At 35.8% G+C, this 24,524-nt stretch overlaps 1 protein-coding gene across 1 annotated transcript; it reads left to right on the forward strand.

Moving 5' to 3' along the window:
- The first annotated feature begins 1,187 nt into the window (after positions 1-1,187).
- Positions 1,188-14,132, forward strand: LOC115623971. Its single transcript, XM_030518540.1, has 6 exons — positions 1,188-1,548; positions 3,963-4,119; positions 5,590-5,744; positions 11,660-11,870; positions 12,170-12,427; positions 13,780-14,132. The coding sequence occupies exons 2-6, from the start codon at positions 4,050-4,052 to the stop codon at positions 14,130-14,132; spliced, it is 1,047 nt and encodes a 348-aa protein (XP_030374400.1). The 5' UTR covers positions 1,188-1,548; positions 3,963-4,049.
- Positions 14,133-24,524: the final 10,392 nt, after the last annotated feature.

Consider the following 24,524-nt stretch of genomic DNA (forward strand, 5'->3'; position numbering starts at 1 on the left):
TGAATGATCTGATCTAGTATTTTCTGGCCGCTTAAGGGGTTGGCAACACTGCTCGCTGTCTCTGCCGCCGTCATGCTGGCTGCTGCTGAGGAGAGCGCGTCGTGAGAGCAAGAAGCTAACAAGCCAGAGTAAGAAGCTGTGCCGTCGCGACGCCTCGCTGCTGCATTGCGCGCTCACTTATACAAAGATGTTAAACCCTAACCAGCCGAGCGGGCGAGCAGGCGACCCAACAAGCGACCGCACTTTTGTTTATTAAAAATGTAAGGAGAAGGAAGAAAAAAGCACACAGCACGCAAATTAAAATTTTATGGCCAGCTGCAGCAACAAAGGCTAAGAGGTAGCCGAAAAAAAGTAAGAAGCTAAACGGAAAGAGCGCGCTCCTTGCGTCTGCGCTTTGACGAATTGCCTTTCGTCGGCCGTTCGTCAATTTAAATTCGTTGTTGCTGTTGTTGTTGTCGTGCTCGTGTTCGTCGTCGGGTTCATCGTCGTCGGCGTCGTTGGCGTCGTCGGCGTCGTCTGCTCATCCGTTTAGCGTTTTCGGAGTCGTTTGCCGTGAGGTAGAGACGCGCGCCACAACTGGTAACTGGCAACTGGCTGGCTGGCACGATGAATCAGTTCCAGTACGCGTATCCTGCCGCAAGGATGTTACGCATACGTGCGCAACAAATTTCTGCCAAGTGTGAAAGTGTTTTCCACAGAGTGTGTGTGTCGCCGTCGTTCTGTCGCTGAATTTTTCATTGTGCCACATTTAAAATAAAAAGCTATTTAATAACTAAATCCCAGCGAGCGCGTAGACGGTCACGTTCGTATACGGTCGGCCACGGACGCCATTGCGAACAAATTCCAAAGGACGAAAAGCGCCTCCACTTACATTCCCATACATATCGTGAACGCTTAGCAGTGTGTGTATATATAGTGTGTACCTAATACATACATGTACGTGTATATATATATGTATATGTTGGTATAAATATAATAATACAAAGGAACTGGCTCGCCGTTGCTGTTCGTCGTTTGTTCCTCACATGCGTGTCCTGCCATTCAAAGTGCTAAACGGAAATATTTTGGAAATCCGTGTGATTACCAAAAGAAGAGAAAGAAAGGAAAAAGGAAAGAATTGATTTCGTGTATCGTGTGTGTGAGTCTGTGTGTGTTTTGTTCATAAATTCAAAGTCCAGTAATTATGCGGCTGCATTGCGCAATAATCGATTGTTTAAAAAACAAATAAGCCATAAAGGCAAAGCTCCATTCGAAACTGTTGTTGACTAAAGGACTCCGAGTATGTGGCTGCTGGCTCCGCAATATGGCAACGACAAGTCCCTGTGTGCTGGACATTAAACTGTGGTCAAGTGTTTGTGGATTACACATACTATAAGTAGGAAGCAGTCGATGGAAAAACTAACAAAAACATACCCACACATACTACATATATAAAAATATACTATATCGAGTATATATGTATAGTAATATAGCATATCCAGACAATGTTGCTGGCGGCCACAAAAATTGGGCACAAACAAATTTTGAATTGCGTGCTAAGCAAAAATTGTAAGTGAAAGTGTAACGTCAACGCAAAAGTATATGCGGAATTTATAATGCTCCTCTTCTCAGAAAAAAGTATTTTCGTTTCCCCACTTTCTTTTTTTTTTTGTTTGGTTCTGGTTTTCCGTCGCTTGCGGGGCTGTAGGATTGTGGGATTGGGGGATTGGGGTATTGGGGTGTTGGGGGCATTCAACAGCAAGCGCTTAGAAACTGAAAGAAAAGCAGAAAAGGGTTTTTCTTTCATGCTTAAGCAGTGGAGAATTGGCATTGGCTTTGGGTTTGGGGCTTCAATGTGTCAAAAAACGCAGCTCAGGCTGTTGAGTAAGGCTGTATCGGATATGAGGGCTGGACTATTGCAAATATATGCGGCTTGACTTTTTGTTTTTCGCCCTTCACTTGATGTGGGACGACTGTAGGTGTAAATGCCAGGACTTTGCAAGGATTTTGAGCAAGGAATGTGCATTAGGCCAGCATATATATATTCATATACTCGTATGTACAGCGGGAGATTTGTATTTGAATAAATGGAGCATCATCAGTCATTCCCGCACTCTGCTTTCTGCATTCAATTAAAGGATTTGACAGCAAAGTTCATAAAGTTTTTTACTTGTAAGCACGACTGGCAGCTGCTCGGCTTGCGGGCTCAGCATTTGCCTAAATTTGGTTTCATTTTGATCCACATATGTTCTGGAAGATATTTATTTAAGAATACACAGTTTAATATATTGTTATAAATAAATAAATAAAATGAATGTTTAAATAAGCTTACTGTTTATTATGTTGCCATTTTCACAATGTATAATGCTGCCCTAAACTAATGCTTAAATGCTAAGCCATTTAGCAAATTTAGATTAAATCGATAAAAAGGCAACATGTACAAATTAGAAGTTTCTAACGACCAGAGCCTATTTGTGTATTCAGTGTTAATCGCGAATAAGTGCCTACTTCCGGTTGTAAAAAAACGTATTCAGGCAGAGAACAGAGTATTTAGAAATGGCGGTTGGCAGAGAATGCATTTTGAAAGTCCTTGGAGTCTTAACAGGTGGTGTAACCAATCCTTAAAGCCCTAAATATATTGAATATAATTGAATTACAGTTCTCGTTTCGAATCATTCACTCTTGATACAAATCCTTAAATATTTCAAATATACTTGTATTATCCAACTAGATTATCCGCGTTGTAATCTTGAATTTGTAAATTGAATTCACATCCAAATTACCTAAAATCAAGGCCCAGTTTCTTGTTGTAAAACGCATAAATCATATTGTCATCAATTGAACAGAATTCGCAATTCATTCCAATCAGTTCACTGTCAGTTTAATTTAGTTTTAGGCAGCAAGTCCTGCAAAAGTACAATTGATTGTTTGTGCCGCATAATTTCTAATTTGCTCGACAATATATCGGACAAATGCGAATGTTTTCGATTGTTGCAGGCACGCACAAATTATAATAAATTTATAATTTTATTTCCACGAACAAATAATGAATTGTATGAGCACTTGCTACCCAAGGGCATAAATACTGGTTCAATGTGCTAATTAGCTTATGAAAAAAACTTAGAAAAAAGAGGGTAATTACACCAAAATGTAGTATACATGAATATGCCAAGACAATATCATTTAATACCATCTAATTAGTGGGAGAGAGAGCGACAATTTGAATGTGTTGAAGCACAACTAATAATTGCAGGAAAATTGGAAAGAATGCTCATGGCTTTAAGGACATTATATTATACGTTTATGGTTGTTATATACTTCTATGTCGCTAGCGCAAGTGTTAATGAAAATTCAATACTTTTGCAGATCAAGGCTAATCATGATTGTACGCATGAAAAAACGGTGAAACGTGTTCCCTTCGGGCTAATGTTGTTACGATTTCCGTTGCGACCAGCATTTTGATTGATCCAATCGGTATCAAAACGTTTCCTATTCAGTGTGGGGAATTGGCTGGTGATTTTCTTTATAAGTTCTAATTATAGTTGGTTCATTGGAGAACTTAGATTGGCGCACAGATTACATTTTTATGACAATAATGAATGACTTTCCAGTAAATTAAAGACTACGCTTTTGAGAAATCAAATTTAATTTAAGCAAAACAAAGTTAGATTCCACGAGATCAAATTAATTATAAAGCCATTAGCAAAGCGCATGCACTTGCTTATTATTCGCAACCGGGGGTGTGGGGGCAAAATTGTATTTCTATTTAGAAACTATATACTGCCGTGAGAACGATTAGTTGACAGCATGCCGTAGGCTTAAAAATGCTTGTGATTTTGCTGACAGTTACTAATTCGTTGCAGAAGTTAGTTGGATCATTTTAATTATTCATCAATATTTAATTATTTTATCTACGCAGAAAAAAGAAACCTTTTAAAATACTCGAATTTAATGTTTTTTATAATTTTCACTTTATTTTTCAGCTCATTGCACAAAGCCACATATGTACATATGTAAATCATAAATTGCAACATTCAAAAGTGGTTCAGCGTTAATCGCTTCAAGAAAATATGTCGATGGTTTATTTGAGTCGTTTAAAACTTTATTGCTACGCACAACTGTGGCTGGTCCTGCTTTTCGGTAAGTCGAATATCCTTTCCTTTCAAACTTATATATATTTTAAGTATATAAATAAGCGTCTTCAATTTTAACGCATAAAACGCAGACAGTCCATTACCCTGAATGGGTTTGAGTTTTGCAATTATGAGTTGCATACTTTTAGGCCTCACAACAACGATTCAAATAATATGCATATTGAAATCGTAAATACAATATTGTATTTAACATTTGTCCCATTTATAATAAATGAGTTTTGATAAAAAATATAAAATTTAAATAAATATTAAATTATAAATTAATTGAAAAGCAATAAATACTTGTCAAATGTTTTATAAATATCCATGTATTTGCTAAAAATAATATTCGAACAAATATATTTAATTCTATTTTTAAAATATAAATGATATTGATCACCTAAAAATACATAAAACAAATACAAAAATATAATATGCCCTAAATTATTTGAAAACAGTAGTAAGAAATTGTACAATAATTCGGAATATAATGTTCAGATAAATCGAACGAATTAATATATCATATTCAAAAATATGTTTCTATATTAATAGTAGCCAAAATTGTTAGTTGAAAGCATTTACAAACTCGTATATAAGAATATAGCTTTTGGCTAGAAGCTATCTCTAGCAACTCTTCAATGAGGTACACCTTTATTAATTAATTTATTTGCCACAGTTGCAATTAATTAAATGACCCAACTTTAGATGGCAAAGTTTTATTTTCTGATTATATTGCATTATTTCGGTTGAGAAATCATTTTGCTTTCGTGGATAAGTATACATAAAGCTTAAATATCACAAAACGTTAGCAACTATTTAGCAATCGTTGCAGGGAATTAGAGCGCGCAAATTATTAAGATTAGGCCTCTATAAAATGAACGAATTGGGAGGTACTTATTAAGAATAAGTAAGACAAAATAAAGAGTCTTAATTGATGAAAGTACCAATTAATTGTAATAAATATTTTCAAAAATCATTATTCTAATGAAAGCCCTTTAAAACAATTAGAGTTGTTCAATGAAAAAGTGCACAAAGTAATTAATGGCTTTGGTAGACCTATGTAGGTCTTCTAATTTATAATGTACTACGTACTGTTGGCTTTGAGCACTCCCGGCACTTATCGGCAGTTCCGGCAGGTAGGCAGCGCACCGTGCTTTTAGTCGTGATAAATGACCGAATCTAGGCTGCCGGAGAAAAAGAGGCAATTGACTTGACAACTGATATGCCAGAATCGAGTTGCTGGTTGAGACGAGATAATGGACCTGTCTGGTTCGCTCTCATTAAAGTAAACGGCTGGATAATCGATTCCACGTCTAATGGAATAAGACCGTAGGTCATGTATAAGTAATTAGTAGAGTGCATTTAGAACCGTGTGTGGCCCACGCCCATCGATTCATGCGTGCATTAAATGCCCTTTATGTACGAGCTTAGGCCAATGTACATATTTGCTTGGTTAACATTTTCAATCTATTTCCAGAAACCGGTGTGGTCAACGGCGAAGTGCCTCCCCATTACTGGGAAACCCCCTACTCCCAGCCCTATTTCGACAACTCGTCGCGCCGTGAAGTGACGGCGACAGTTGGCCAGGCAGCCCTACTACATTGTCGCGTGCGAAACCTCGGAGATCGAGCGGTAAGTGCGACGCAAAAGTGTTGCTTAAGAAATCGCCAACAGTGACTTAATTGTTGTGATGGCAGGATAGCAATAAATGCAGCAATGCTATTGAGTAGAGAAATAAAGTTCTACAAGTATTTACTCAAAGCCATTATATCTAGAGTGAATAATAAAGTAGTCGTCAAAATAATGCATTTTAACCTTGAATCTAAGTCTTTATTTCTAATCTCGCGGATTTAAATGGCTAAAAAAATGCTAAGCAAATCACTTCAAGTAATAATTCCAATATTTCAGATATTGTAGAAAAGGCTTTAGCCAAAGTTTGGGAACATTTGCATGTCATGGCCCATGAAATCACTTATATCTTTTAAATATAGAGTCTAGCTTAGTTTCTTAAAAACAAAATTTAATACTTTCTCCTTATTAAATACAAGATGCTTTTGAATTAACAAAACGTCATAAATGTTTTAAAATTCACTTTTAATGAAAACAACATTCTTTTCTCTTACCAAATTAAGGGTATTTGTTAAAGCTTGGGCTTCGCTTTAGGTCAGAATGATGTTTCTTTTTTGGCGTACATTGTAAAAGATATTTAGCTTTTAGCTTCGAGCTATTTCTGCGATAAACCGAATACTTTCTTATTGTCGTTGTTATTCTATTTCCTCTGTTAATGGCAGGCCTGTGCTCTTATAACTGTCAGTGTCTCTGCCATTGGGTTTTTGAATGTTAAAGAAACATCTTAAGCGCTGTTAAGCCTTGCTGTTATAGATATTTGACATGTTTACAAATTTTAATTTTTTCTTTTTATACTCTCCTATTGTAGTTATTACTGTCATTATAGTTATAGTTGTTATTCTATTTCCTCTGTTAATGGCAGGCCTGTGCCCTTATAACTGTTAGTGCCTCTGCCATTGAGTTTTTGAATGGTAAAGAAACATCTTAAGCGCTGTTAAGCCTTGCTGTTATAGATATTTGACATGTTTACAAATTTTAATTTTTTCTTTTTATACTCTCCTATTGTAGTTATTACTGTCATTATAGTTATAGTTGTTATTCTATTTCCTCTGTTAATGGCAGGCCTGTGCCCTTATAACTGTTAGTGCCTCTGCCATTGAGTTTTTGAATGTTAAAGAAACTTCTTAAGCGCTGTTAAGTGTTTTTGTGATTTATAGTGCTGTTAAGTGTTGCTGTTACTGATATTTGACATGTTTACAAAATTTATTTTATTCTTTGTGTACTTTCTTATTGTAGTTGTTGTTGTAGTTCCTCTTTTAATGGCAGGCCTGTGCTCTTATAACTGTTAGTGCCTCTGCCATTGAGTTTTTGAATGTTAAGTTTTGCTGTGATTGCTGTTAACTGTTGCTGTTATTAATATTTGAATAACAGAGGCAAATGCTGTTGGGCATTAAAGCAATAGGTTTTATATTTTGTTGTTTGTTAAATGAATAGGCAACCTTTTTTCTATGTGTTAGGAGCTCTGCATGTTTTGCTTGTGTGATTTAATTTCAACTAGTTTTAAAATACGCATAATGCTTTTAATTTATTTTATCTATCTCACTGCACATTACAACTTCTTATAGCGAATTGTAGATACAAATTTGTATTATAATCGTTATTTTTTTCAAAATCACTTTATTGAATCACTGGGATTTTTGAGTAACACAATCACAGTCTGAGTCGCAGGTTTCTGGCACCACTGGGGTGCACACACAAAAAACGGCCGGCTAGACCCAAAGAAAAGCCCACACACACACACACACACACTCACATAGAGAATCCTATTTAGTCGTAGACTTAGCAATTAAAATGGCATGCGTTGCATATGGCGGCCCCTCGCACAAACATTATTTTTGCATAAGGAAAACAAACGACCTGCGGCGGTCGTGTGGCAGATTTGTAGATTACATTTAAAAGATTACGCCATAAAGTTCGCGGTCTAACCTCGGACCGAGTTGAATGCGCTTATTGCTTACCCACTCTGGCCTAAGCTTCAGCTTGAGGCCCCGCTACCTAGCGCCTTCAGCCTATCTCTCTCGCTGGGTCTGCGTTTGGCAAACCCTTGCAAATGTGCTCAATCTCGTTCTCACATTTGTAACACGGTTGCGCGCTTCCGCTACAGAAATGGCTATGGCTCCATGGCTTTCATGGCTATACTATATGGTAGCAGCTATTTGTTAGCAATGCAATGCAATGGCCACGAAGGAGCCCGAACTCGCACTCGCACTCGAACTCGAACTGGAACTCGAACCCGAACTCCAAGCTGAAGCTAAACCCAAAGCCACAGCCACAGCCACGAAAATGCTCTGCAATTATGCGGTGTAATAAATTTCAACGTGTCTTGGCGCTGCTGTATGCCCAACTCGATCCTTTGTTGTTGTTGCTGTTGTTGCTGGGCTTATTGTTGTTTGCGACTCCACAGAAAACAAGGAAGCAAGGACATCAAGGCACGTCAGCGACATTCTCGTTGAATCGCACCGAGACAGTTGAATTGAGTAATTAACGCAGCGCTAATTTAATGCCAGGTGCTTTGTCTAGGCAGCTGCAAGTGACAGGACTTGCATTGTCCTTCTCGCGAGCTCAAAAGCCAATTAAACAGAACATTACCAACAACCAACGACCTTTTCCAATAACAACTGTATTACCCTTTCGTTAGTATGACTTTTATTTCCTATTTATATACATGGGCATTATCCTATTTATGGCCGTGTACTTTAAAAGCCATTTCACATTTCAATGCACCCCTAATAGCAATTCTCGCTGCTCAAGTGTTACTTAAAATAATAATAATAATAATCATATACTACCAGGACGCGTAATAAAAGACGTGATGGATATTTTACTTGGCTTTACATTCATTTTGATTGTGCAATAAACTTGTGCCTTTTCTGTTTAGCATAAAGTGCTGAGAAATAAAACATCAGCTCCTACATATGCATTGTTTAAATTAAATCTAAGCTCAATTTACACTTATTACTGCTGTCTTAAATAAATATGTAAATAGATTTGTTCTTTTTTAAAATAATATAAAGTACGTTGATTTTTTTTTGCAAAAATCATAAAATTCTAGGAATGTGAGTGCAAATTGTTTACCTTTCTCAGTGTAGTTTCACTTCTAGGAATGAACAAAGTAGGTGTGGTGGAATGTCATGCCTGAAATTTCTTAATTAGAGCTGTGCTCCGCTTGACTCCTAGGTGGGCAGATGGTGATGGCGCTGCAAAGTATGGAATTTATTTCCTCCAGAGAAAATAAAACTCAATTGTTTGTGAAGATGGATTTTTGTCCGTTGATTGTATATAGATTTATATTGTGTAATAAAAATGCTTTGTAAAAAGTGCTAAAGTTCAACTTCAAAGCGTTTTGAAGATTAAGCAAATAATGAACAAAGAAATGCTATGCAAAAATACTCGCTATCGATGCCGAGTATATTATTATTTGAGTTAAAAAGGAATGCAGAGAGTTTAAAAGTTTTACTTCAAAGATTTTTATGGCTTAAGCGAGGTGAAGAGCGATGCGCTTTAATAGCAACACTGCAGAAGGTGCATGCTAGTTCGATACCTACTCGATTGCAACACTTTTTAAAGCTTAAAATGAAGTAAACTATATTTAAATGAGCTATGCGAGTAATCGATAAGACATTCTAAATGTGAGTGTTAGTTCGATACCTACTCGATTGCAACACTCACGGAGCACTGTTTAAAAGACACTCTTGACCAAGCTGAAATAGCTTATCTTCATCCCTGCCATTATTTCCGCAGAAGCGGGTCATCTAAGTCGATTAATGACATTAAAATGAAGTAAATTATATTTAAATGAGCTATGCGAGTAATCGATAAATAAGTGTAAAATGTGTGTGTTAGTTCGATACCTACTCGATTGCAACACTCATAGAGCATTGTTTGAAGTTCTAAGTTGATTAATGACATTAAAATGAAGTAAATTATATTTAAATGAGCTATGCGAGTAATCGATAAAACACTGATGCCCCAAGGGGGTCATGACTGAAACGTTAAGCCAGCAAGAAGCGGGCAAGACAAAATAATGAGTGCAGAAGAGTAAGGAAAAGCAATATAGAGATACATAATACATTATTAAGGCAAGCCTTGCATAAGGCAGTGCAAGATAATACTTCAATACAGAGGATTAAAAATAAAAAAAAGTTACTCAGCCAATAGGGACAGACATTTTAAGTTAACTGTTTCCTTAGATTTAGGTTTCATTTTCAAATGCCTGTCCAACACTGATGGCATTTGGGCGAAACAAAATTTGTAAGCCACTGTTTAATAAAGTTCGATTAGTAATATATAATCGAATTCGTTTAACATTTCTTCAGTGAATTAAAATCACAAAAAGCAGTGATGCAAAACAACCATTTTCGACATAAATCTATAATAAATACAGATAAATTTAGAAAAAGGCATGTAAACACATTATAAGAAACATTTTACAACGATATTAGAACTAGACCCTACAAATTTCTTGGTATCAATACTTTTAGAGTGGGGAAGAGCTCAGTTCTATTTAGAACTTAACACATTTTTTTTTTTGTGGAGGTGCGGTAAAAGGTTGCACTGCCAATTGTGATACCTTTTTAATGTTGTTGTGTGACTTACTAAGACGCCATGAAAAGGTTTGAAAGGATATTTTAAGTCCCAATTGGGGTGCTCAGATAAATAAAAAGTATAATATAAAAAAGTGTGTAAAAAATCAGTTAAACGGTTATTATTATGTCAAGTAAAAGAACTTGGCAGCTACTTGGAATGCCGTTCAAAGAGCCAAATGTCCTTTTAATGTCCATTTAAATGTAAATTTTTTATGTTTACTTTTTTGCTCGGGCGCTGCTCGTAGTAATAATAATGTCCTACGGGTAGAACAATTATTGTTTAATTTCATATGACATTTCCTGCACAATATTTGGTTGTGTTTTAGTTTTTTTTTGCAAAATACTCATTATTCTACGCATATTCTATTGCTGCGTATTTGCTAGCTTTTGTTCGAAAGGCGCTTTTTTACGCTCAATTGAATATTATATTTTCAGATATTAAATTAAATTGAATATATAATACTACAATGCTGGTGAAAAAAACAGTCACTAATTATGCCACCAATTGCATTGCATATTGCAGACGTGAATGCTTCTGCTTTCAGTAAGTTATGTTCATCTGTTTTTTTATTTATTCGATTTAATCAATGAGTGAGCAATCCAATTTTTTGTTTTTTCATCCAATACCTTTGCTGAAAACCACTCTTTATTTATATAATGTTGATTACAAAATTTGATTAACAATTTGTAAAATAAAAACAAAAATTTTTTAAATTACATACTAATTGATGTAGGAAATTATTTTCATCAAAAATAAGACTGTGTGGTTTCCGATTCTACTTTGTCTGAACCATTATTCTTTCAATTAATCGATAAGACTACAGGTGAAGACATTTCTTCTTAAGTTCTATACTTATATTAAATAGAAATATCTTTATCGAAGATAAGAGAATTAAATCATATGAAAAAAAAATGTTAAAAGCCCATTTCAATTTGGTCTGGTTCTGATAATGGCATCTACGAGAAAACTATCTTAAACAAACTACTCGAAACATTCTGACACTTTAAACGACAACAAGGTTATATTAATCGGATAATTTTATAAAAGTAGTTTACGATTTAATATATCTCAGAATAAGGAATGCACAGCATTCACAGCACTGTATTGGACTCGATGTCGATTTTCTTTTTGTTAAAATTTTCCTTGTTAAGCCTACAGTTTAGTGTTAAGTCGAGTGTTGAAAGCTCTAACTAAGAAGTACATGTATATCATCTTTCCTAGTGGAAACCATATTGATTTATTTTCCAGCTTAAATAATAGGTTAAGAATTACATTTCATACAAAGTCCTTAAACCTGGGTGTCTGTTCTGTTTGTTTTTTTTGCTCGACAGGTATCCTGGATACGCAAACGGGACCTGCATATACTAACCGTTGGCATACTGACTTATACGAATGATCAGCGCTTTCAGTCGCTACATTCGGAGGGCTCCGATGAATGGACTCTGCGCATCTCATCGCCACAGCCGCGAGATTCGGGCACCTATGAATGCCAAGTATCCACCGAACCCAAAATAAGCCAGGGCTTTAGACTGAATGTTGTGGGTGAGTTGATTGAGTGTGTGTGTGTAAGTGTGTGTGTGTGTGGTTATTTGTATGGGATATTCGTATCCATGTTGTGTTGAAATCCGTAAAATCGGGTCAGGCATTTAATTAATATATGTATACGTTTGTATATTTGTCTTCTCTCTCTCCCTCTGTATGTGTGTGTGTGTGTGTGTGTGTGTTTGCATTTGCAATCCCTTGTTTCGCTTTTTCTCTTATTTTTACTTTATACATTTTTACTTGTTTGTATGTATGTGGTTGTGTGTATGTGTGTGTGTGTGTGTGTTTATTTTTTGCAGTCTCGCGTGCCAAAATCCTTGGCAATGCTGAGCTGTTCATCAAGAGCGGCAGCGACATCAATCTCACCTGCCTGGCAATGCAGTCTCCGGTGCCGCCCTCGTTCATCTACTGGTATAAAGGCAAGCGGGTCATGAATTATTCTCAGCGTGGAGGCATTAACGTCATCACGGAGCGTTCCACGCGCACCAGCAAGCTGCTGATAGCGAAGGCCACGCCAGCCGATTCGGGCAACTATACGTGCTCGCCAAGCAGCTCAGGTGGGTACAAACATTGCTATACTCGTATAGCCATCTGATATGGGTATATGGGTTATGGGTAGCTGTAGAGTCGACTAGAGCTGCGCGTGACTAAGGAGCGTGCGTGCGTGATCGTGACGGGTCAAGAAAGGTAATGTTTCAACTGCCAATAGGGGTTACAATGTCATGAAAACTCTTGAATATACTCTTCGATAAATCGTTCTGATTATTTATTGATGACAAAATGTTGACCCACGTGAAGCAGTGCTGTTTTTTACTCATATGTGCAAATATTTTTGAGTCAGAAGACTTTTCCTCCTCCAAATACTTCAGGTAGTTGCACATATGCCTGAGAGCTAGTCCAGTTTTCCTAAATGTAGACTGTCTGAATAATTGGTGGATTACTTCCAAGCATCGCTTTTTGGTGATGAAGCCAATTTTCACCGCAGAAGCAACACCTGTGCTATGCTTCTGGAATTATAAGAGAGTGATGTAAAGCTGATTACCCAAATAACTTCTTCCTTACCTCCCGAAAAATACGCGTATCTGTGCTAAAAATGAGTTCAAATAGCTTTCGGGACTATCAGAGAGAAATGTAAAGCTGATTTCTTCCAAGCATCATTCAATGGTTAAGCTTTATAGACTTGAAAACAATCCTCACCTCCGGAATAATACCGCATCTGTGTTAAAAATGAATTCACATAGCTTCTGGAATTATCAGAGAGATATAGAAACCTGTTTATTTCCAAGTATCAATCAATGGTTAAGCTTTTTAGACTTAAAAACAATCCTCAATACTTCGGATAATAATCCGGATAATACTCGTATCTGTTCCAAAAAGGAATTCAAATAGCTACTAGCTAGGACTATCAGAGAGAAATATAAAGCTGATACTACCAAGCATCATTCAATGGCCACATTTGTTAGACATGAAACCAATTCTCGCCCCAGGAGTAAGATCTGTGCTATGCTGTGGAATGTATTGCACTTAAAAATGCATTTAAAAAGCTGCTTGCACTAACTGAGCCAAGTACAAGGATAAGAGGTAAACATTTTAGTGGAAAAGCGGCTCCTTTGCTAAACATCTGAGTTTGATGCTGAGAGGGCTGTGGATGTTCGTGAACATGGCGGCTAAGCGGCAAGAATCCGTGACAAAAAATGTGCTCCGTAAACTTGCTTGATGGTGACGTCATTTGCTGTCGCGCGCACAGCTCTAGCGGCGGAGTAGTGGAATCGTGTGGCGACTAAGGCCACATCAGCTGCCAAAATGCTGGCCAATGCAATTAACTGTACATATTTTGCTTCTTCTTCTTCTTCTCCTCCTTATTTAACTTTACTTCTTGGACTCGCTCTGCCTGGCTGGCTTATTTCAGATTCCGCCTCCGTGGTGGTGCACGTCATAAACGGCGAACATCCGGCGGCCATGCAACATGGCAACAGCAGCGCCAGCTCTTTGCGTTGGAATTCAGTGCCTTTCCTAGCCATGTTTATGGCCAGCGCTGCGGCCACCTCCTCGGTCCGCTGCCTGCCAGCGGGCGTCCTCCACTGGCTCCTCCTGCTTTGGCTCGCGGCCGCGGCTGTCACATTGAACTGGAGCAGCCCCATTCTGGATGCCTGGCAGCTGCCACCATTCCCATCAGTGCGGCGCTGGAGCCTGGACGGATGTGGACGTGCATGTCGCTGGGGACGGAACACGGGGAGGGGGAGGGGCATTTCGTGCAGCTGATGCAGCTGCCTAGAAGTAAGTGAGTAAATAGTGGGCAGTAGTTGGCCACCCAGCTCTGCCCCTACTCGTATTATTCGTATTCGTATTATCGTGCATAGTGTTAACTCTAATGATGCATTTAATGTATTGTATTGCGTGTGTGTGTGTCTGTGTGTGCGTGTGTTTGTGTGTGTGTGCGAGTGTGAGTGCGAGAGGGTCGCTGCAAGGGTGCCCGACATTATAAACTAGTGTAAATATCAAACGATTTTCGATTCGCAACGCTGGCACACAACTGTTTACAGAACTGGGCCGAATGGCATGTTGATGGACGGGCTGGCAATCCAATATGAACACACAAATGACATTTCTATGCCAGCATTTTCCTTCCATTTGCAACACTGGAAATTCTAAAGCATTTCTTGTTGTACATTTCAATTATGGAAGAGTACAACTTTGTAAACTCAATCGCAATCGATTTGGATGGACAGATCTTTCCAACTTTGCTGTGAAAATACAAATAAAGGCTTCGAGCTATCTCGATGCTGGGTGGCGATAAATCAGTAAAGAAAATCGAAGCATTATTCATGATGGACGGCGATGAAAGGCAGCTTTATAGCAAGGGCAGTAACATATAAAAGCCCATGGCTGACAGTTGGAAACTTATATAGAACTATATAGAAGCAACTGTTAGGGTTACGACAGACCGTATAAGCAGCAAAAACGAAGTGTTATTCATGATTCGCTAAGATAGGTTGTGTTGGCAAATTGTAGCTATATTGTTACCAATTAGGAGTTTCTACAAAAGTTCAATCACTACAAAAGCATAAAGGCATACAAGCATTCGAAAATGGTAATCGCTTGCAACATACCAATAGGTAGTCGCAGAAAGATAAATAGGAACGCGTTGGAAATTGTCTGAAAAAAATGTTGAAAAAAGGAAACTTGCATACACGGCGATTTAGACTTGCTTTAAAACAGTTAACACTAAAAAGCGCCCAAAATAAGCAGCTTTCTTGTATAGAAATCAAATTAAATAATTTTCAAAAATAGCAGCCATTAAAAAGGAAAGCTGAATAGGCACCAATTGGAAGTTTATTCAAAATGGCAGTCTTAAAGAAGACGCCCAATACATTCACCAAATTAGAAGGAGATAGCTGCTCCTGAAATGGAAACTGAAAATTACAGTTCCTTTACAAATATGATCTCCTAGGGAAGGTTGCATAAAAATACATTTGCAGTTCCTCTACAGATACAAGTATGTAAAGAATTCTTGGTTCTATTCCACGATTTGAATTCAATTTTATTATCTGAATAAGAAGGGGCGCATTTCCATCTAATTAAGTTTTCTAAAAAAAAATACATTTGTAGTTCCCCTAAGACACTCAGATATGTAAAGAATTTTTGGTTCTGTTCCACAATTTTATTATCAGACTAAGAAGCGAATTTCCATTAAATTGAACTTCAGTTTTCTACAAAAAATACATTTGTAGTTCTTATAAGACGCTCAGATATTTGAAGAAATGTTGGTTCTGTTCCACGTTTAGAATCAATTTTATTATCTGAGTATAAGAAGCTGCGAATTTCCATTAAATTGAACTTCAGCTTTCTATAAATAATAACTCGCTCCTTTCCATCTTTAGTTTGCTTCGAAATTCAAATTGAATGTGGTTTCTTGTTATAAAAAGTGTCGGATTTCTAAGACAAGCTTAAGCTTTTTGAATTAATTTACAACATTTATTGTTCTGAGTTCAACTTTAGTTTTTTACAAATAATTTCATCACTTGGTCCTTGCCATCTTTAGTTTGCTTTCGAAATTCAAATTGAATGTGGTTTCTTGTTACAAAAAGTGTCGGATTTCTAAAACAAGCTTAAGGTTTTTTCATCAATTTACCAAATTTATTGTTCTTTTCAATTATTATTTGAGAGCTTAGTTGAAAATGTTTAACAATGTGAGGGAGTTTAGTTTTCAGAATTGCTTTTTATAAATATAATTCAACAGTTTAAAGGCGGCTCTCTCTATTAATTAAATTTGAAATGTCACTTTTGAGTTATTTATTGCAATTTTCAAGCTAAACCTGTTTGCAAGTGCAATTTAATATATCTTAAAAAAACCAATACTATCAAATGCCGCTAACTTATGAACTTCAAGGAAATGCATTCAAGTAATTTGTTATTTTTTCACTCTGAGATGGATGCTTGACCACCAAGTGGTATTCGGTTTTTCAATAAAGCTTGCTGTTTTTGTGTACTTTTCAGCAATTTTTGTTTACAATTTCTGAAGAACATGAAAAGCAATTGCGAGAGGGAAGATGCTTATTGAAAATTGTACTTTATTGGCGATTATGCTTTCCACTTAATATTCAGCATTTTCATATCCGCTTCACACTCAAGCGTTAATTGTTAAATCGATAGATGGATGAGATAAAGTGAAGGAATGTAAATAAATGGATGCGAATGCTTGCCGATCGAAATGATTTATATGCCATGTCATTTGTCTCCTCTGGTTGTAAACAGTGTCAGTTGAGTATTATGTATAAAGAGATGTATGTATGTGTGTGTGTGTGTGTGTGTGTGTGTGTGTGTGTGTATCGGTAAAGCACAGCAACAAATCAGTCAGATTTATTGCAAATTTTTAAGCCGTGTTATAAACCACTAGCCGAAGTGCATGTCTCTGAGCGTTTGGGCCATGCCGAATTCAATTCCACATAACTAGATACGGTTATAAAAAAAAGAAATGCAAAATATTAGGGAGAACTTTTTAAAATGCCCATAAATTAAGGTCGCATACATAATCAAACTAAAATTGAAAACAAAAACAATTATTGTGAAAAACCAAACAACTAACAAAACAGGAAAAAAAAACCCCTCAAAATAAAAACTAAACGACACTCTTTTTACATTTCAATTTTCGTTGTACGCATAAATTCCACACAATTTGTAATTCATTTTAAGTGTTTGTCATGCACATAATTACACAGCCACATACACATACACGAACATACATACATACAAACACACACAAATCAACACACATGTGTGAGACCTAAAACATTGTCGTGGAAATCGAAGTCCAGCCAAATTATATCAACTGTTTTGTTTTAATTTAGGCAATAACTGAAACTAAATACGAAAATACATACATATTATGATAAACAATAAAATAACAAGCAAACGTATGTGTGTGTGTGTGTTAGTGCCCCAACTCACAGATCTGTAACGACTAAAGCACGCATTCTGTTCTATAGATATCCTATATACTATATGTATTTAGCACACTCAGCAAAATGGAATTCGAAATTCGCCATTCAAATAAAAGCAACTTAAAGTGAAGAAAAAATAAAGATGAACAAAACTGATTCTTCAATGAATTTCTTCTTTAAAACGAATTCATCTTAAAAATGTAACTCACGCATTAGATTCCTATTCCAAGAAAGATGTTGTTCATTTTTAAAAAGCTATTTCATTTAAAAAGTTGTTCTATTTGAAACTTGTTTAAATATTTGATTTAAGCAACAAGAGCAAAGAAAAAAGTGCTACTTTTTTATTGCCAATTTTTTTTTGTTTAAAGGAATCTCTCTATTTAATTTGTTACACAGAAAATACTCTCTTATTGTTTTTTAAATTTATTTTCCTTTCAAAATATGACAATTACTTTTTTGAATCTTTTTAAATATTTCAAGAAAACCCCACCTTTAGTGGGAATGTTTAAAAGTCTAAAAGCAAAATTGTAAATACTACAAAATGTTTTTTGACAAATTTGACTTGTACTTAAAGAAAAGTTGCAAAATTTCCAAGAAATAACAAACATGCTTGCAAAACGTTTATTGTTTAAAAGGGAATTTAACTTTCATTTAAGAAACAATTTTCAACAACGAAAGTTAAGTCGAAACTAAGTTGTTTTTTTTTATGACGATTCTCTGCAAAGCCTACTTTGGACAACTCTTCTTTTTTCTGAGTGTGGATAAATATATATAGAATTACCAATAAATATTAATTTGATTTGATACTGAGTTCCCATTTCTGTTCTCGTATTTTTTTCCTTTTCTTCTCCCATTTTATGTGCACGCACAGCAAAATTTATTAGGGTGGCTGCATTCCCATGAAATATGTGCACGCACAGTTTGCTGTTTAAATCAAGTTTCGTTAACCATTATTTCTACATTTTTTTTTACTCCCCTTCGGTTATCCTGCTTTCACAGTTCTCAGCATAGGGCGCCTTAAAGAGTATGTACTTGTAGCGTAGAATTTGAAATTCGTTGTGCTGTAAGTTTCAATTGTGGTTGTCGGCGATTCTACTGTAAAAATGAAAAAAGCAAACATTAAGTACTACATATATATATAATATACAAATGCGAGTATTGTATTTACATTATATTAATTGATAACTGTACATTTAGCAATGTTTTAAGGCGGTCTTGATAAGACTTTTAATCGTTAAGCCACTGACTTGAGATAGACGTTGATAAATGATAAATGATAAATGATAAAGAACTCTTCAATTCATTTACATAACTAACTTTCAAATGAAGATAAAACCAGAAAACCAAAAACCAAAAAAAGCAACTAAAATACGTTTTGTTTTAAAATGAATGCAAAATGTTTCTCCATAATAAAATACAGTTATGGTTAAAATAAAAATAAATTGCCTTTTCCATTGGGACGGTCGGCTCAATTCATTTATTTTTATTATTTATGTATTAGCATGATAAATAACTGGAGCGCACACAAAACTTGAGAACGAAAGGTCCAACCCGGACATAGCACATTTATTAAATGAAATATCTGAAGGGGTTCTTTCTAAAACTGACGGTCATTCATTTTCTTTCTCTCTGTTTTTGTTGTTGTTGTTGTTTTTTTTTTTTTTTTTTTTTTTTTTTTTTGGGGGGGGAAATGCGGCAAATGTTGGCCAATGACTTTAATAGAAAACACTTTCTTGCAGCTTTTCAGTTAAACTGCAGCTCAAGGCTTTAAAAAATGGGTTTGTATTATACTTGAATGAAGGTCTGTAAAACTATGATATAAAAGATGATGCGAGATGATGCGAGATAATGCTGTATGGCTCGTTCTGTGAGTTATATTCTTCATTCGTCTCTTTTAAATAAAGGTTTGCAAAATTATGATATAAAAGTTGATGCGAGATGATGCTGTATGGTTTGCTCTGTGAGGTTTATTCTTCTTTTGTAAAATTATGATAAAAAAGATGATGCGAGGTGATATTATTTTGTGCGTTCTGTAAGTGATTTCTTCCTTCCCCTCATAGAATAAAGGTTTGTAAAAATATTGTAAATTGTGTGACAGATGGAGCTAGATGATGCTTTTTGGTTCGTTCTGTTTGCTGTTTTCTGTTTGCTATTTCTTCATTCAAAGAAAATTTTTTAAAATTGTTTTTTTGTTGGACTTTTATTATTTGTTTTTTTTCGTTGCGTTGTTGTACGTTGCTAATAAATTTAGAAGTCTTTGGTTTGTTATACCTCCCGATTATATACGAAAGATCAAATATAAGATAATACTTGTATATTAATGGAAATTTGTGTTAAATTTGTGTTTTATTTTATTAGTAGAAGTGCTCGATATAAAATTTCTTTATTTGATTTGTTTTAATTAAATGTTCATCAAAGTTTCTTTAATTTAATTTTGCCCTGTTTATGTTTGCCTTTTCCAGTTAATTAATTTATGTTCCAAATGTGCATCAGGAATTCAGCAAATAAGGCAGAAGATGATTGCTTCGAGGCTTGGACAACTCAAAAGATATAAAGCCATTCGTTAAATATTTGCATAATTACATTTTACAAACATGTCTATGGCTGAGAGCTCAAAACTGAAGTAAGTATTGATTAAAATTCATGGTTGAACTGAAAATGTAACAGAAAATTAATTAAACATGCATTTCCATTCAAATGCCAATTGATAAGCGGTTTCGTTGTAAACAAAATGCAAAAGCACTGACAGAAAATAGTTGTTGCAAGTGCTAGAACTAATTTCAACAGAATATAAATATTGCTTAAAGAAATATTTACTAAGCGAATATGAAAAACTTGGTTTGAAAGGCAATTATTATACATGAATGGAATTCTTGTTGTTTTCTTTTGCATCTTCTTGTTCATATGTAGATGATTTGTTCATTTATTTAATAAGTCGAAAACTATGTGCTGTTGATATATGTAAATGAAGAAATTCGAACGTCATAATAAGTTCTTATACGATACTAAGAAAAGAAGAAGCCTGACTGCGAAAAATCTAATCAAATTTTATGAATATCTTATGAACACCTTGGACTGGTTGGGAAGTTATATTTGCCATCCGTTTCATAGAAAAGTTAAAATCTACAAAAAAAAAACAAATTAAAAATATAATTTCTTTATGAAAAGCTAACAAAGAATTGAAAGTTACAATTAATTAATACCAAAATAGGGTTCTGTAGAGCAATACAAGTAGAATTTTTGATCTTTTTTAAAAGCTATTTCGAAGAGCGCTATGTGCCCAGATATTCCGTTGATAGCTGAAAAGTGTCTTGAAGAGAAAAGAAAAAGATTTCAGGATTCAGTTATAGGTATTTAGATATTCGTTTTAGGTAGGCATTAAAAATGTGGAGGAAATTAGGAATGGGGATAAAATCAGTTGTTCATCAAATTAGGAGAATATGAAAATAATTTGTCTGCAAGAAGCTTCTCAGATATTGAATTGACCTACAAGGGCAGAGGAATAAATCCTATATGATTCTGAATTTATAGCTCTCGAGAATTTTCATCGAAAGTCCGTTTGGTTTTTTTATTATTAAGGAAATATTAATACTATTACAATCAATTTAAAATGTTTTTGAAATTTATTTATTTTCTGCTGATAATAACTGTTATATTACATTCAAATTATAGTACGTTTATGTATTTAATTCTATATATCACTTGCATTTAGTTTGTTAGTTGCTTGAACTGAAACAAACTATAATATTAAAGACCAAATTTAGTAGTTGCTAGGAATAATATATACATACGAACTGGCTTTTTATTTCGTTCGTTGAGTTCAGAATATTTGTATTGCCACAATTGAGCTTTTATTTTGTTTAAAAAGCAATAGTGAATTGAATTGAAAAGTTCCGGGAAACATTTAAATGAATGCACAACAAATGTGAAGTGCAAATATTTTAGGTATTTCTCACCCACTATTCAATAGACATACTATATACATACATACATATGTATGTGCGAATATATACATACATATATAGTTAGCGTGTTGTATCATTCATTTCGTTCAGTGGGTTATGAATGCTGTGAAGAGTGCTTTTAAATCAAAGCGTAAGGGCGTAACGAAGTGAAATTTTTTGAGTGCCAAGTGGGACTGGACTCGTTATGTGAAAGAGGACGAAATTAATTTCGTTTACAAGTTTAATTCATGCAAACAAAGGAGGGGCAAGAGTTGGCTAATGATAGGAAATTTCTAAGAAATTGTTACCCATTTGCATAAAGGACCAAGGGACGACATACAGTTATGGGATGCCCCCTTTTCCCCGCTGCGGGCCAATGCTAACGAGCCAAAAAGAACACTGTATATGAGTGTGTGTGTGTGTGTATGTGTGGGTGTGAGTAAGAGTATAATGCCAATATTTAATTAACGTAACATGCGCTCAGCTTCATTATGTATACGCCGCATTGGCCAAAATCCGACGTTTTTGCGACACAATGCAAGACTAATTAAGCAGCTTATTTGCGCACATTAATAGACCGCTTTGTGGTCACGTATGTGGCCCAGTTTAAAGCGCAAAAGCAACAATAAAAACAATCATAATATGAGCAAGCAACAACATAGTATATGTCGTACTTGTGTATACTATAGTTATTGTAGATATTTTTGCAAACACACAAATGGACTTATCGAAAATTACGTGACCTGCTCGCAGAAGGGTGTAAAGTCAAAAGAAAATAAATGGCTTTTCAGTTGATATTTACTTGGACGCTACCGATACGAGTGCCAGCGACGTCACAAGAAGCTGTTGGTGCTGCCGCATCGAAATCAATGTAAAGGTCACAATTTATTCAATTGCCTTGCCAAGATATTTTTATAGCGTGTTCATGCGCTGCGCGGCCCAGACCTAATCCCAAATCACAACGGAATTAAGAAGGACTGGGACTGGTGAATGGGGTTTAAACCAAACACAGCCCAAGCCTCAAAGGCTGCCCAACATACAGACATGTAGACAGGCAGACTGACTGACAGGCTGGGCGGCCGGCCAGCCGGCTGGCTGGCTGACTGGCTGCTAGGCCCACGGACTGGCCAACGTTCCTTTGCACATAATGGCCAATTGATAGCCAAAAGGCATTAACACGCCAAAAGAAATTCCCTAGACTGTGCAAAAGGCAAACGCAAAAGGCGAGCGGTGCGAAAAATTTCTGCACAAAAATATTAAGTTCAAATGTAGCAGAAATCCAAGAACGTGCCATGAAGTAGAAAACAGCAAAACAACACCAACAAAGGTACTAACAACAGCAACAAAAACAACAACACAAACAGCAGAAGCAAAGCATGTCCGTCTTATTCCCAGTCCCAGTCCCTGCCCAGCCCTGCCCAACCCTGCCCAGCACTGCCCTCTGTTTCGGAACTCGATCCAAACGACCCGCAGTCCTTTTACGTTTACGTGTGGATGTCGTGCGTGCGACGTCTTTAGGGTTCGACTCTCTCACACACACACACACCCACACACTCAAAATCACGTCTTACTTTAACCGTTGACATGAAATTTATTGAGAAAAGGTCAGAATATTCATATCTCGATATTTTTCTCTTCAAACACAATTTTTTAATATAGAACTATAGTGGAGAGAGCAAAAAAAAGAAAAAAAAAACGGGAATGAAAGGTTTAGCCAGCCATCTTGGCCAGCACTTTGCGTCCGACTTAGACAAATGGCGCATATCGGCCAATGTGGCGCATGTAATGGCAATAACCGAAAGCAGCAAACACTTAAAACCGTTAAATATTTTACGAATGTGTAGGACAACAGCAATCGGAAGGACACCAACAACAACAACAACTAGCAGCAGCACAAACAAATTCAAACAAAAACTTAATGGCATAGAAAGATGCGAATGAAATGCAACTATTTATGAAATTTTCATCATCATGCAAAGAAAACTGAAAATTGTTTAAATGCATGGAAAGTGCTTGAGGGATGTTCGTAATCCACATACCACTAGAGATAGCTAATGCGGGGGGTTTGGGGGGGATTGACTATTCAATGCAGTCAACTGAAAATGTTTCAATGGCTAAAAAATAAAACAACAAAATGCTGAAACCCTGAAGTTGTGCTATGGGGATCGTAGTTGTGGAAAATGTTGCGAGAGGTTGGCTTTAATGTAAAAAGTCTGTCGAAAATCAATTGAGTAAGTCATATTAACACTGATTAGACTGCGACTCAACAAATTTCAAGCCAAATGGAGTCAAAAATGAATCTAGAAATGTATTAACGAATTTAATTTCAAGATTGGAAGCGTGATTTTTCACAGACTCTCGTATCTGTGATATCTCTCGATATATTGCTATTTTTGGCAAGATTAAAGCATTAACTCTTTCTTCTCCACATAAATTGTGTAAAAAATTGGGATTTGGGAGAAAATAAATTTTTTTTTTTAAATTCAAACCAAAAGAAATGCAAAAGCAACGATCTGCAAAAATCTGGAAAAAATTATAATTTTGGGTCAAGTTTTATGTCAGTTTTTCTGATCGAATCATTAGTTGTCAAATAAACTTATAAAGTTTATTCTAAAATTCTAGTAATAAAAATGTGCTTTTTGGAAATAAACTTAGAAATAGCGTCTTTTCGAAGGTATTAAAGAATCCTAAAACACGCATTGGATATGATTCTATATCGTAGTGTGCTGCATTTTGAAACTAAGCGATTTTTGATTTTGATTTATTTTATAAAACGAAGTGCAATTACTGAGGAACACATTTATTTTGCCAATATACATTTTAATTGTTTTGTTTCGCAATTTTCATGTAAAATGTCTGATATTATCTGCAAGTGCTACGGAAATCCCAAAAAAGCTGTTTACTCTGATCGTCCAAATGAATTTCCCTTACGAACTTTGCTTCTTAGTTTGTTGTTTTTGTTTTATTGCATTTAAATCGGTTTAGCATGCATTGCAAATTAAGAGCTTTATAAACTCTTATACTAGGCAGATTAGGCGCTGGGGGGCGCTGTTTGATAATTTTTTTCAGCGCACGCACAAATAGTCTCGCTTCTTTCTTTCTCGCTGACGGTCGACTGCGCGCATGCTTTTTACATTTTTTGTTTGTGCGGCAGCAACAGTTTGAAGTCTTTAAGTGTTTTTTTTTTTTACCGCAAATTAATCAGAGCATCAAATAGTAAATGGTTTATAGAAAAACATAACAACAACATACTAAACTGCAGCTGGCAA

Source organism: Scaptodrosophila lebanonensis, unplaced genomic scaffold (assembly GCF_003285725.1).
Source record: "Scaptodrosophila lebanonensis strain 11010-0011.00,11010-0021.00 unplaced genomic scaffold, SlebRS2 tig00000053-arrow-pilon, whole genome shotgun sequence".
NCBI lineage: Eukaryota > Metazoa > Arthropoda > Insecta > Diptera > Drosophilidae > Scaptodrosophila > Scaptodrosophila lebanonensis.